Genomic DNA, 12,300 nt, shown 5'->3' on the forward strand with positions numbered 1-12,300 from the left:
GTATTAACCACCTGCATGCGTTTGCTTTTTTCTTTGTTTTTTTCTTGTAACTTTTGTTATGGTAACAATGGGGAGTGGTTCATGGAACAGAAGGATTGTTTACAGAAGTCTTAAAGTAAATTAAACTATACTATACATGCATCCAGTGTTAGATGAAATGCGTACCAGCCAAACTAACTAATAAACCACAATTAAAGTTCAGGCAGTTACAAGAAATATGAAGACCAGGGCTTTTTACTTTTTTTTTCTTGCCCCCCTCTTCCTTTTAAGCAACTCTGATTTATATGCCTTACTAGAATTGAAGATTTGTATAGCTATATCACAGTAACAGAAAAAAAGATTTCTACTAATAGCCCTTTAACAACTTCATTAATTTCTTCCTTTCCTATTGAGAAGCATCTAGTTTAAGTAAAAAACCTCATGTGTCATATGGTAAGTATTAGAAATGCAAACGAAGTTTCAGTCACTATTGTTGTGGACAGGACTTGTCATTTTGTTGGCTGCAAATTTAAAGTTATAAATATTTTTTACCAGTGTTCAAAAATTTTTGCTGTACTCTGTATATCCATTTCTATGCAATTAAAAGTAGAAGCTCAATATTCTGAGCCAAAACCTTTTACTCTCCCTTCTTTCTCCTGGCCCTCCTTTACTGAAAGTACCTAACCACTTTGATTCTCTTCCCAGTTTGGCAACTTTTGCAAAAGGAGAACAAATGGAGGACTCCATTCTACCTTAATTTTCAATTACCACTGTTATTAAAAAAAAAAAAACAAAACCAAAACCAAACCAGAAAACAAAGTTCAAAGCAGGATATGGCAGATTTGGAGTTACCTTCCTCATCCACCTCCAGCCATTGGTGGTGGACTGGGGCCTCCAACCCCGTGATTTATCTGACCCATCCTACGGCGAGGAAGTGCTGGAGGCCTGAAAAGCAAGCAAGAAGAGCATCTATTTAATCAGCATTGAATTGTTAAACTAGAAATAGAGGAACACTGTCTCTAAATTATGGTAATTAGAAAATCTGAACTCTGGAAGAGTTGTTTAGGTTTCGTGTGAAAAGCTGTAAATTTAAATCCCAACCTCTCACAAAAATTCTGATATGCAAACTATTCTAATTACTTCTGTCTCCGAAGAGAAAACTGTGGCTGAGGCTTTTACAGAGTCTTAAAAAAAACCCCGTAAACAAGCCATTAAGAAACTATAACATTATTACAGCTACCCAAAGCTACCTACTGTTATCAGTGAGTTTCAGACAAAATACTGCAGATAAGTAACATTTTAGTCTTACATGATCCAATTCAATGACAACTGTAATCTGAATATGTGTCTCTTTGCTAAGATAAATCAGAAAAAAGCAGAACTAGTGTGAACATGAAAGAATACCCTCTGCCATCACTGTTTCCTGAATAGGAGGATGATGTGTAGCCTCTTCTTCTCAAATCTGGATGAATAATGCTCTGGAAACTGAAAAATAAAAACAGGTGTTGGGTGAACTGATTGCTAGATATAGTTTCTGAATTTTTTGGCTGTGATATAAGAAATGGCCTGAAAAACAGTAAGTAGTGTTCAGGAGCGAACAGCGTTATCTTTTCAAGATCACCATCTTTTAATAAATCTTGGCAATTTTTCTCCTACATGTGAAAATAAAATCTGAAGTAATTCTAGATTATACTCGGGCTTAAACTAGAAAGTCTACTTTTCTGGTAGGTATGCAGTAACTATGCAAGAAATGCATACACCTGCACAAAATATAAACCTGTAAGGAAAATAATGAAGTTGAATATATCAAAAAGAACTTTTAGATTAACTTTGATTAGCTTTGATCCAGGGCCACAATTTTTTGTGATTACTGATGTCTCATTATTTTTACATAGCCAAAATCTATTGTCAGTGGTAGAAAATCTTAAAATAATATTTTAATTATTTGACCACCTATTAGAAACTGTTTAACAAAACCATATGCTTTTGATTTTTTGCACTATTAAAATGGAAGAAATGTCAGACAACTCATCTGGAGTGCCAGTAAGCTAGCATCACTTTTTGTTAAATATACTTCAGGGGGTAATAACTAAAGACACACAAAAGTAAAGCATGTGTTTTGGGGACAGTCAATACAGAACATTGAAGCATAAATCTGACGGTTTTATTGCTGTGTTACGTACAGCACTAAGTAGCTTCTATATAGGACACATCTGAAACAAATCTCACTAAAAGGATTAACTGCTACTTACAACAGAACCACAAAATCTGCTATAGACCAGAAGAAATCTGTTATAGATGACAATCGCCAAGGAGCCCGGCTCCGGTTATCTAAAACTTGTCCTGCAACACATCAAAGCACATACGAGCCAGGGATGAGTGTATGACAGCGTATGGTGTTTTACACCGCAACCTATCTGTCCATTCTGGAGTTGACATGGGGCTAGAGATGGAGAACGCGCCTTCGTTGGCAGCGGCGGGAGGTTTAGTTCCCTGCCGGGTGTCTTCCAAGTACTTGAAATAACCGGATCACCGCCACCACCCAATACTGTGTACGGGTAAACCTACTCGTACGATCTTTGCTTCCCTGTCTACAGTTGGAGTGCCTCCCATTTACGCCTCGGAGGCTTTCGGAACACATTTAGCAGCCCTTAAAGGCTGCTCGGGAGCACGTACGGCTCCAAGGCAGACTGCAGAAGGGCTGATGTGGCAGCGGGAAAGATGCTGGGCTCTCCCCAGCAGCGGCAGGGCACGCTGACAGCGCCCTGCGAACGCAGGCCCGGACTTCCCACCGCCCGCCGCCGCTCACCGTTAGAGATGTACACCATGGCGGCGGCCCCCTGCGCAGTCACGTCACCTATCTTCAACCCCTCTGCGCCTGCGCAGGAGGGAGACGCATGCCCAGACTTGCCCCGTGCCGGAGCCTCGCTTCCGCCGGGCGGGGCTGAGGGGAAAGGGGCAGGGGCGGGGCGGTGTCGGGATGGGCGGTGCTTGCTGCCACGGCTGCCGTGGTCCAGCGCCTACCTCCCGGTTCCGCCCTTCGGTCGCAGCAGGGATCGTTGTGACCGGAGGAGCCTGTTGGTGCTGTGCTGGCCGTGTTCAGGTGCGGAGGCTCCTCCTTCAGAGAGGGGGGTTCTGGTTCTCTCCCGTAGTGTGTTTGTTGTAGTGTTTACACCGCTGTGTAGTGCATCGGAGCTGTCGTGCTGTTCCCGAAAACTATGAGTTTTCCAACAATAGCAGGAAACAGTAGGCGTAGTTAGTAGTGTGCCTGGGACTCTTCCATAGAAATTGGAACTCTTGGGGAGCTTCTGCTCGGTCTCAGACAAAAGCCTGTGCTTTGTCTTGGGTTGCTGCTTCCTTTATTTGTTGAAGAGTCTTGTCTATCCCCATGGCTTTCTCTCACGGGCTATTGACAGTGGTAACTCATTGCAGTGATATTAGAAATATAACCAAATGCAGATAATTATTTAAAACTGCTCTCCAGAGGCAACTTTTACTCCCTTTATGTAGCAACATGTATATGGCGGAGTATTCCCATTGTGTTGGCTGGAATGTTCTGCACAGTTTGCTTATTTTATTTTTATAAACATACTGTCCTGCAAATAGTGGCTATCATTTCTTCTCATGGAGAATCTATGCTTGTAAAGTTGGAGGTAACTATATGCTATATAAGCAAATTTAACATAATGCCTTATCATTTTATTTTTTTTAATTATTATTATTGTTTTAAGGCAGTAGAGAAGGAATGTGCAATTCTACTGGGAAACAGAAGTAGTGAAAATGAGTAGAAAAATATTTTAAAGTATTTTAAGACTGCCTTTGCAAGACCTGTCTTTTCCCTACAATGACAAGGTAATCTTTTGCTAAAACTCTTAACACAAAAGCGTTGTCGGAAGTTGAAATATAAGTAATACAAGGTCTCTGACAATCTAGTTCTTCCCTAGTAAAGAAATTGTTGCAACTGACAGGTGTTTCTAAATGTCATATATTTCAGAAATAAACACTTGGAAGAGAATGAAAGTAATTGTGAAAAAAAGCGTCTGTAACAACACACAGAAAATAAATATTTATCATGATCATTTATCATCAATATAGGAGCTAGGTAATATACCACTTAATAAATGGGGAAATACACAAGTCTTTAGGAAATAGTGGTTGCTACATAATGGGCATAAACGCAGGCAGTGAGACAGCCTGGAGATCTGCTGGTAGGAGCAGGAATACTGCACCTAGTGGGAGAAGCGCCCATTACAACACCACAATTACAAGCAAGATTAGCACCTGAGATTTTAGGACAGTCAGTGGACCTTGCCTTTCAGACTATGTTAAAGGTCCCTGACACTGGAAAAGCAACAAAATCAGTTACAAATATTAGACAAGGCACTTCCGAGCCATTTATACAGTTTATTGATAGACTACAAGACGCCATACAAAACCAAGTAGAGAATCTAGAGGCAAAGGAAGCCCTACTCCTCAAACTCGCCCTAGAAAATGCCAATGAGGATTGTAAAAAACAGTTGCAGACTTTGCGGAAACCTACTCTGATTGACATGATTGAAACGTGCAATCGAGTAGGTTCAGTCACCCATAAAAATGAAGTATTTGCTGCTGTACTCGCCACAGCTCTACAAGTCAACAATAAGGCCTGTTTTTGCTGCGGAAAGCCTGGACATTTTAAGGGAAATTGCCCTCTGCAAACCGACCGAACTGAGATGGCATGAAGTGGATCCCAGCCAGGAGTGTGCACCCTGCACTGGATTCCAGTCCTACGTATGCTCCTGATAATCCTTGATTGGTGGACAACCCACAACCCCTCTCAGCTAACGCCGTGGAAGAACTCCAACATTTGGGTAACCTTAGCTAGGACACTGAATCAAACGACCTTTTGTGCCTCAATGCAGCTAGCAGCACAGCCATTTCATACATATTTCGTAGGAATACCCTTGTCTAATTGTAGTATCGTTACTCTATGACTTACAAGCAGGTTAAAATGACAGAAATGTAAGGACTTTACCTCTTGTATTAATGAATGGGGTATGTGGGATGACGCATTACCTGTGGCATCCCTGGAACCACAAGAAATCGATATTCTAGACAGTGTCTACTTTAATGACTGTCTGTTCTTTAACTGGATGCGAGAACAAGGAAGCAGTGATCCAAAATATATTAATAACATCTCAGGAATTCAAGATGTAACCCCCATTAATCCAGTATTTCAGAATGCAAGTGCTTGGTGCACAAACATCAGGCACAATGTTAGTTACGGGGCACCCGGAACCCATATGCCACGTAAGCTACCCACAGGGGTATTTTTAATATGTGTGGACAGAGCATTTCTGGGTCTCCCTTCAAAAATGGTGGGAGGGCCCTGCACACTAGGTCACCTATCATGGCTCATGCATAACGTAAGCATGATTATAAATCACACTCAGCTACACAGAGGCTGTCAAAAACGAGCAACACTTGACTCCACTTGTGACGATAATGTTGATCTCTGGAATCGAGGAGAAATTATAGCGGCCAGTTTTTCGTGCCGGGAGTAGCTGCTGCTAGATCATTCAAGCAGTTAAACAAACTTGCTTGTTGGTTAGGAGAACAAACCAATGAAACAGCTAAATTTTTAAGTGCCTTAGAAACAGATATTGATTGCATAAGACATGATACAACTAAAGTTTTAAGTGCCTTAGCAGCAGATATTGATTGTATACAACATGCTACCCTCCAAAACAGAGCAGCCATTGATTTCTTGTTGTTAGCACATGGACATGGGTGTCAGGACTTTGATGGAATGCGTTGTATGAATTTATCAGATCACTCTCAATCATTCTCAATTCATGCAAGTATTCAAAAATTAACGGAACAGAAAGGTTAGAACAGGATGACGGGGTTTTTGGCTTAGGAACAATGTTTCAGAATTGGGGTCTAACAGGATGGCTGTTATCATTAGTAAAAGGGGGCTTGTTCTTTGTTGGGGTTTGTTTATCTGTTGTGTTAATTGTTCCATGTTTGTTATCTTGTTTGTAAAAAATGATGCAAAGTATGCTGCAACAAGTATTGGTGGTGGAAAAACAAAAAGGGGGAATTGTGGGACAGTACGAGGGTCAGAGCGATTTTAATCTTGATGAACTGGCCTTGTGTCCTTGAAGTGGAGGAGGGCACCAGAAGAAGGAACTTGCAGTGGAAAGGAGGAACTCGGCTAACGACTGGCGGAACGCATGGACAGCAGCACTGAACCAATCAGTATAGCAGTAGAAGCAGGTGAACACAAGACAGTAACGATGTTATAAAGCCTGTTAGCGAAGCAATAAAGGTCTTTGGCTTATACCCTGCCAGCGTCCGTGTTGTCACTCTCCACATGTAACAACTCACAGAAAATAAATATTTATCATCAATATAGGAGCTAGGTAATATACCACTTAATAAATGGGGAAATATGGAAGTCTTTAGGAAATAGTGGTTGCTACACAGTGCATAATGGGCATAAACACAGGCAGCATGCTAAAATTATTCAGGGACAACACCTATCTTTTTTCTTACTTAGTTTTGTCTATGATGATTTTTTAATTTTTTTCTTTCAAGTAACAGTCAAGTGTAATCATATCAGTTTCAGTTTATGAACTGCAAAACACAGCCTACATAGGTGGAGAAGAAAGCCAGATTTAGTCAGTAAGTCCTCTGACCATCATAAGTTCTCAATGAAACCAGGTAAATGGAACAATAAACTGGAAGATATATTTGTGTACTTTTAATTTATGGAATGCATAGTAGATCTGATATTGTGTGTTAGGTGATACTGTTACATAAATGCTAAGCTTATACAGAAAGTGAAAATATTACTTTAAAAAGGTATTGTCAAATTATAGAAAAATAACAGTACCCAGGGAAAGTATACAAATGCATACCTTTAGTATGCTAACATGTAAAAACAATAGAATCTTTTATTTAAATTCTTTTCATCAATATGCTTTGTTTTCTTTTCACTAGGCTTTGAGACAAAACAGCAAATTAACTTACATTTAAAGAACTATTGCACAAGTAGATAGAGCATGTACCAAGGAGAAAAACAGAGCAAGGGAGGATGGCAAGGGAAGATAATGGCGGTAAGTAGAGATAAAGGTGGTACTGTAAATTTTGTGATGTATTCAGAACACACACAAACTGACTCCTGCTAGTATAAAAACAATCGTCAGAGTCTAAACTTTTCCCTGTACTTTAGACAGAAACATAATAGTGAACCTCAATATGAGCAGGTAGCTATTCCACCTGAAGTCATGCTCTGTATGCAGCCGGTGTTGTCCTGCATGAATTAATGTAATACGAGTTTGAAAAATTCATTCCATTTTCAATGTATTATCTTTCAGAGGGAATGTGTTAATCATGCGGAAAGAACAATGTATTATTTGTTTTCCAAATGACAAAAAAGCATAACCAAACCCAAACAACAAAGATAATGATTAATGGGTTATTTTTTTTTTTCAGTTAATTTTTTTTAAGTAAAATAGTATGTGAGATAGTCTTGGTTTATTTAATAATAAAGTAATAATAAGTATTTTCTCAGTGCCCTAAAATTATATAATTAAAATTAAAACTTTCTCTGTAAAGTGTATTTTTTGTCAATGAAATGAAAGAAAATATAAAAATACCTTTTATATGGAAAGTACTTGTGTGTATATATTCCTAACACAGTTTTAATTGTCCAAGAAATCATGTTCAGGTACTTAGCAGTGGCAAAATAACCAACCAATGCATAAAATGATACATGAAAATGTTAGTATTTTTAAAGTACTTGCATATGTATTATTTATTTAATTTGATTACCAAGTTTTAGACACAAAAATGTGAGATTGAAAAGGTGTGGTTAAAAAGCTTGTTATCAATCCACCTGTCCTCGGGTCAGGGATGGAGTAGAGAGTGGAATAGGAAAGTGGTTATTCATGGGCATTTGTAGTTTGTGGTACCACATCCTACAGTCAGGACAGGAGGTGTGGATATGAGTTCTGGTGGGAGCTCATTGCTGGTGGCATCCCACTCTGAGCACCTGCTCCTTCACCAAGGATGGGGCGGGCGTGTCTAGCTGTTGCTACTTAGGGTCCTTCAGTGACCTGCATCTTTGCTTTCAGTCTGCCTGCCTGATGCTGGGAAGTTCAGAGGACTGCAGCTGCAGTGCATCTGTACTTGAGGAGAATGAGCAGAAGACAGCATTTTGAAAGCCAGCAACAGAAATACAAAAACAGGTGAGCTGCCCATCTGAAGGTGGGCATGAGGAAAAGAGCCAGGCAGTCATTGGTGCATAAGAGCAAAAAGTTAAGATCAGTGCTATTTGGAAACTGGTGAGATTTGAGCATTTGGTGGCAGGCAAAGTAAATACTGTAGGATGCTATGAAGAGTAGTGTAGGCCGTGTATTAAGTTAAGCAATTGAAAAATACCAATACTAAATGGGTTTTTCCATTTTAATGCAATCTGAACTCTCAGTGGAATACCTTTTGTTGTTAGGTGGTTTGCCATCTTAAGCTCTATTCTAGATGTACATATTAATAGTTTGATTCCTTGTGAATTGTGTATTCGTGTATCAATACCTAAGTACTGATGTCTGAGCAACATGTTACTGTGCTTTGGTAATTTTTTCCATTTTTTCATTAAAAGTAGCAAAACCACAGGTCGGCTATTTTTGTAGCATTTTATATGCTAAGGGACAAACTTTTAGTTGTGATGCAAGAGAATTAAAAAATTGGGTGCGTAGAGAAGTGGTGATGCAGCATGCACAGGGCTTGTACTCTCTAAAATTTATGCTACATTTTTAATATGAATGTAAAGAGAAAGTAATTTGAAATTGAACACTAAACCGGGGGAAACTTGACTCTGCCCTAAAGAGGATTCACACATTTGAATAGCAGAAATAGAAAAGACATCTTTTTTTGCTGGACTATTATGTTTGTGGTTTTTTTTTCATAGTGGTTATCATGTTGCAGCTTTATATAATTTAAATGGAAACACTGAAAAGGGTTTTTTTTTCTTAAATTATTCATAGAAGACCTTATTGTCATGTAGCATTTGTCTTACACACACCAGAGTTAATAATGTATGTATGACAGTGAAAAGGTCTTCTAAACCCCAGTTTACAAATGTAGAACATTCATTGTAACATTAGCAGAAAACTTGGGAGCTATTTCACCAAGTTTATTTGGTTTTTTTGTTTTGGATTTTTTTTTAATAGCTTTTATAAGAGAGGTTAAAATAATTTGCTGTTTGTGGAAGCGCTGAAACTCAGCTTTTAGAACTAAATATGTTGATTTAATGTCAGAATTTTCATTAGAACTTATCTGTTGAAAAATAGCTTCCCTTCTGAATGACTGGTTGAAGACCTATCGGGATTTTTTATTCGTTGGTGCCCCCAGGCAAGGATATCCTTATGTACTGGGGGGTTTGAGTTAAAGGTATATGTTGCAGATTTCAACGGAGAGATACATTTTGCAAAACCAGCAGCTCTGATCTCAGCATAAAATCAGGTCAAGAAAATAAGCACATAATTCTGTCAACTATTCCCCTCCTGCCTCCCCCGCTGGGACAGAGATTGGGTGTTCTAGTAATAGGATTTGTCTGCAAATTGGTTTTTTTTTAATACTGTTTGTTGATATCTGAATGATGGGGCTTTAGTGCAAAATCACTACAGTTAACAGCTTGAAAGCAAATATATGCTGGAGAAATGCCAAAGAACTGTTTTAGGATTTTATATTTCTTTAGATAGCATCATATCCCTACACAGAGAAAGCCATAACTGTTCCAAATTCTTCTTAATAACAAAGACTTCAGCCCTCAGTAGAAGGAAACGGTTCTCAATATGAAGTTGTATGAGAGTCTAGAAAGAAACTTTGACACTCCTTTATGCAGGGTGAATAGTGTGCTACGTCTTTAGGCAGAGAAAGTGTGTTCAATAATTGGTGGAGAAATACTCGTTTCTTGCACGGTTATTGAATAGTGGTGATACTTTGGATATCCATCAGGTGGCAGCATAAAGTGTGAAATAACGTTACCTGCTTTGTTTAGTTACTCTGCTAACTACCAAGTTAGTCATAACATGTTTGGCTTCTCTATGATACAAAAATCCTTGTCACTAGAACGTATGTAACACAGAAATGTCAGATTTGGATTAAGGACCACTGTTGAATATGTAGATGTATAATGATTTGGGAATTTGTTAGAAGTCTCAGATTGGTAGACTTTTGGGTGAACTTTAAAGAAATGCTGTATATTTACATTTGTTTATTAAATAATGGGAAAGACTGGGGGGATTTGTAGCTGGTTGGTTGTTTTTGTCGGCTCCCTTCCAGTCTGGGACGAAGCTGAGAACTCTGCTGTGGAACAGCAGACTTCCTATTTTGTTAGTGGTACTGTTGGCAATTTTTTGGTATAAGTGAAAAAATGTTAAGACAAGTAACAATGACCTTTTCAAGTATAGTGGGTAGGAAAAATAATGACCATCAGATGGGTCAGCTGATGTCAAAAATCACATCCTCAAACGTACACAGGAAGTTAATGGCAAAGCCTGAAATAGTTCTGTCTTTCTTATTCTTATACCTGTGTTATTTTCTTGAGGAAACAAAAGCAGTATTTCTGCTGAAATTCTTTATCCTATTTATTGCATTTTCAATTTTTTTTTTTTATTTAAGATACTCCACTACATATACATCTCATGAACTTAGAACATAACATACACTGGCTCAGTGCTATCAGAAGCAGAGCTAGCCCCCAGTAAGAAATAATTGCATATAAATTTATTTAATATTTTTGTCTCCATAAGACTTGGTGACAAAACTTTCAGTTCCTGACATTCCTATTGTTGTGACTTTAAAAATTCCCAATTTTCTGCCTGGCTTAAATAAGTTTTTAAAGTTGGAAGGAGCAACTTCAGGACATCAGAAGAATTCTGAGTAACTTCTTTATGTTGACAGTTAATTTCAATTGCATTTTCATGTATTTCATGCTCAAGGAAGAAAAACCTAGCCTGTCGAGAATTCATAAGTGCTAATTTCATTCACCTATAACTATGGTAAAAATTAAGGTTCTCCAGCAATCCAGTCAGCATGAAGCTGAACTTCAATGGTACAGAAAAAGTAATGAGATAATAAAATTTCTTGTTAAATTCTTCCATAGAGTAGTATGTTGAGTTCTAATTACTGCATCATAAAAAAAAGATATTATAGCAGTACAGAAAATAGTAATAAAGGTTGATTTATTTTAGAAGCAAAGTCAGACATAAAACCAGATATGCAGTAGTACCTAGGTATCTGAGAAGATAAATAATAAGAGAGTTTAAACATATAAAAAATGTAAATGGTTTAAGCATGAAAAGTTTTGCATTTTCCTTGATAATAAAAACATTTGATGTCAGTGAAAATTAATGGGTGATAACAAGTATCAGGAAGCTCTTTATTCTCTATCTTGATAGAAAGACACTTCCATGCAGAAGTAGGTTGTGCTTCAAGCAAAAACCCCACCAAAACCCTTAATTGTTAAGACTGTTTTCCTTTAAAAAGGCTTTGGAAACCAAGCAGTTTAGATTTTATGCTTTCATAGTAGGATTTGCACATTGTAGGCTACTGTCAAAGTCAAATTTCTTTTTTGAAGAAGGAGAGGTGTGTTTAAAGAATGACGTATTTTCCTTGGGCATTGGATTCCTTCATTCTTGTTGCCCTAGGGCAAAAAAATAAAAAAAAAAAGTCAGTGAAAGTGGAAAGGAATTGGATACTTTTGACTAAGAAAAGAATTTTAACTTATGCTTTAAAAACATCAGGAATATAGAGTGATCATGCCTGAGTTTCCAGGCAATAGAGATTAAGCTGAAATGTTTGACTGAAGTAGCTTATTCCCATGTTTATTTCATATGGTATCTCTCATACTGTCGTGGTTTAAACACAGCCATAAATCATGCAGTCACTTTCTCACTGCACCACCCCACCCCCCGCCCCCCATTTTTGCCCTCCCCCTGCTCCCGGAAGGATGGGGAAGAGAATCAAAAGAATGCAAAACTCTCATGGGTTGAGATAAGAACAGTTTAGTAACTAAGGTATAACACAAATCACTACTGCTACCACCAATAATAATAATGGTAAGAGAAATAACAAGGGAAGAGAATACAACACCTCACCACCCGCCAACCAATAACTCGCCCCATCATGCCTGACTGAGCACCAACCGCTATCTAGTCCAACCCCGCAGTGCCCTAGCCCTTCCGTGTAACTCTCAGTTACATCCCGGGCGTGATGTGCTATGGTATGGAATACTTCTTTGGTCAGTTTGGGTCAGGTGTTCTGTCTCTGCTT

At 38.4% G+C, this 12,300-nt stretch overlaps 1 protein-coding gene and 1 long non-coding RNA gene across 4 annotated transcripts in view; one reads left to right on the forward strand and one right to left on the reverse strand.

Annotated features, from left to right (window-relative positions):
• The window catches only part of LOC136018169 (uncharacterized), a 49,557-nt gene that overhangs the window by 18,780 nt on the left and 18,477 nt on the right, over positions 1–12,300 (forward strand). Inside the window, exons 1-3 of one of the 3 annotated variants that reach the window (XR_010614278.1) lie at positions 2,960–3,082; positions 6,964–7,079; positions 8,100–8,213. This is a non-coding gene — a long non-coding RNA (uncharacterized LOC136018169). Of the gene's footprint in view, positions 1–2,959; positions 3,083–6,610; positions 6,685–6,963; positions 7,080–8,099; positions 8,214–12,300 lie in introns of those variants that run through there. The other 2 variants (XR_010614279.1, XR_010614277.1) reach the window with 2 other exon arrangements.
• SELENOK (selenoprotein K) lies at positions 828–2,896 on the reverse strand. The gene is made up of 4 exons (XM_065687165.1): positions 2,789–2,896; positions 2,232–2,322; positions 1,384–1,464; positions 828–924 (listed from the first exon to the last, which is right to left on the reverse strand). The coding sequence occupies exons 1-4, from the start codon at positions 2,805–2,807 to the stop codon at positions 828–830; spliced, it is 288 nt and encodes a 95-aa protein (XP_065543237.1). The 5' UTR covers positions 2,808–2,896.

Source organism: Lathamus discolor, chromosome 7, assembly GCF_037157495.1.
Source record: "Lathamus discolor isolate bLatDis1 chromosome 7, bLatDis1.hap1, whole genome shotgun sequence".
Classification (NCBI taxonomy): domain Eukaryota; kingdom Metazoa; phylum Chordata; class Aves; order Psittaciformes; family Psittacidae; genus Lathamus; species Lathamus discolor.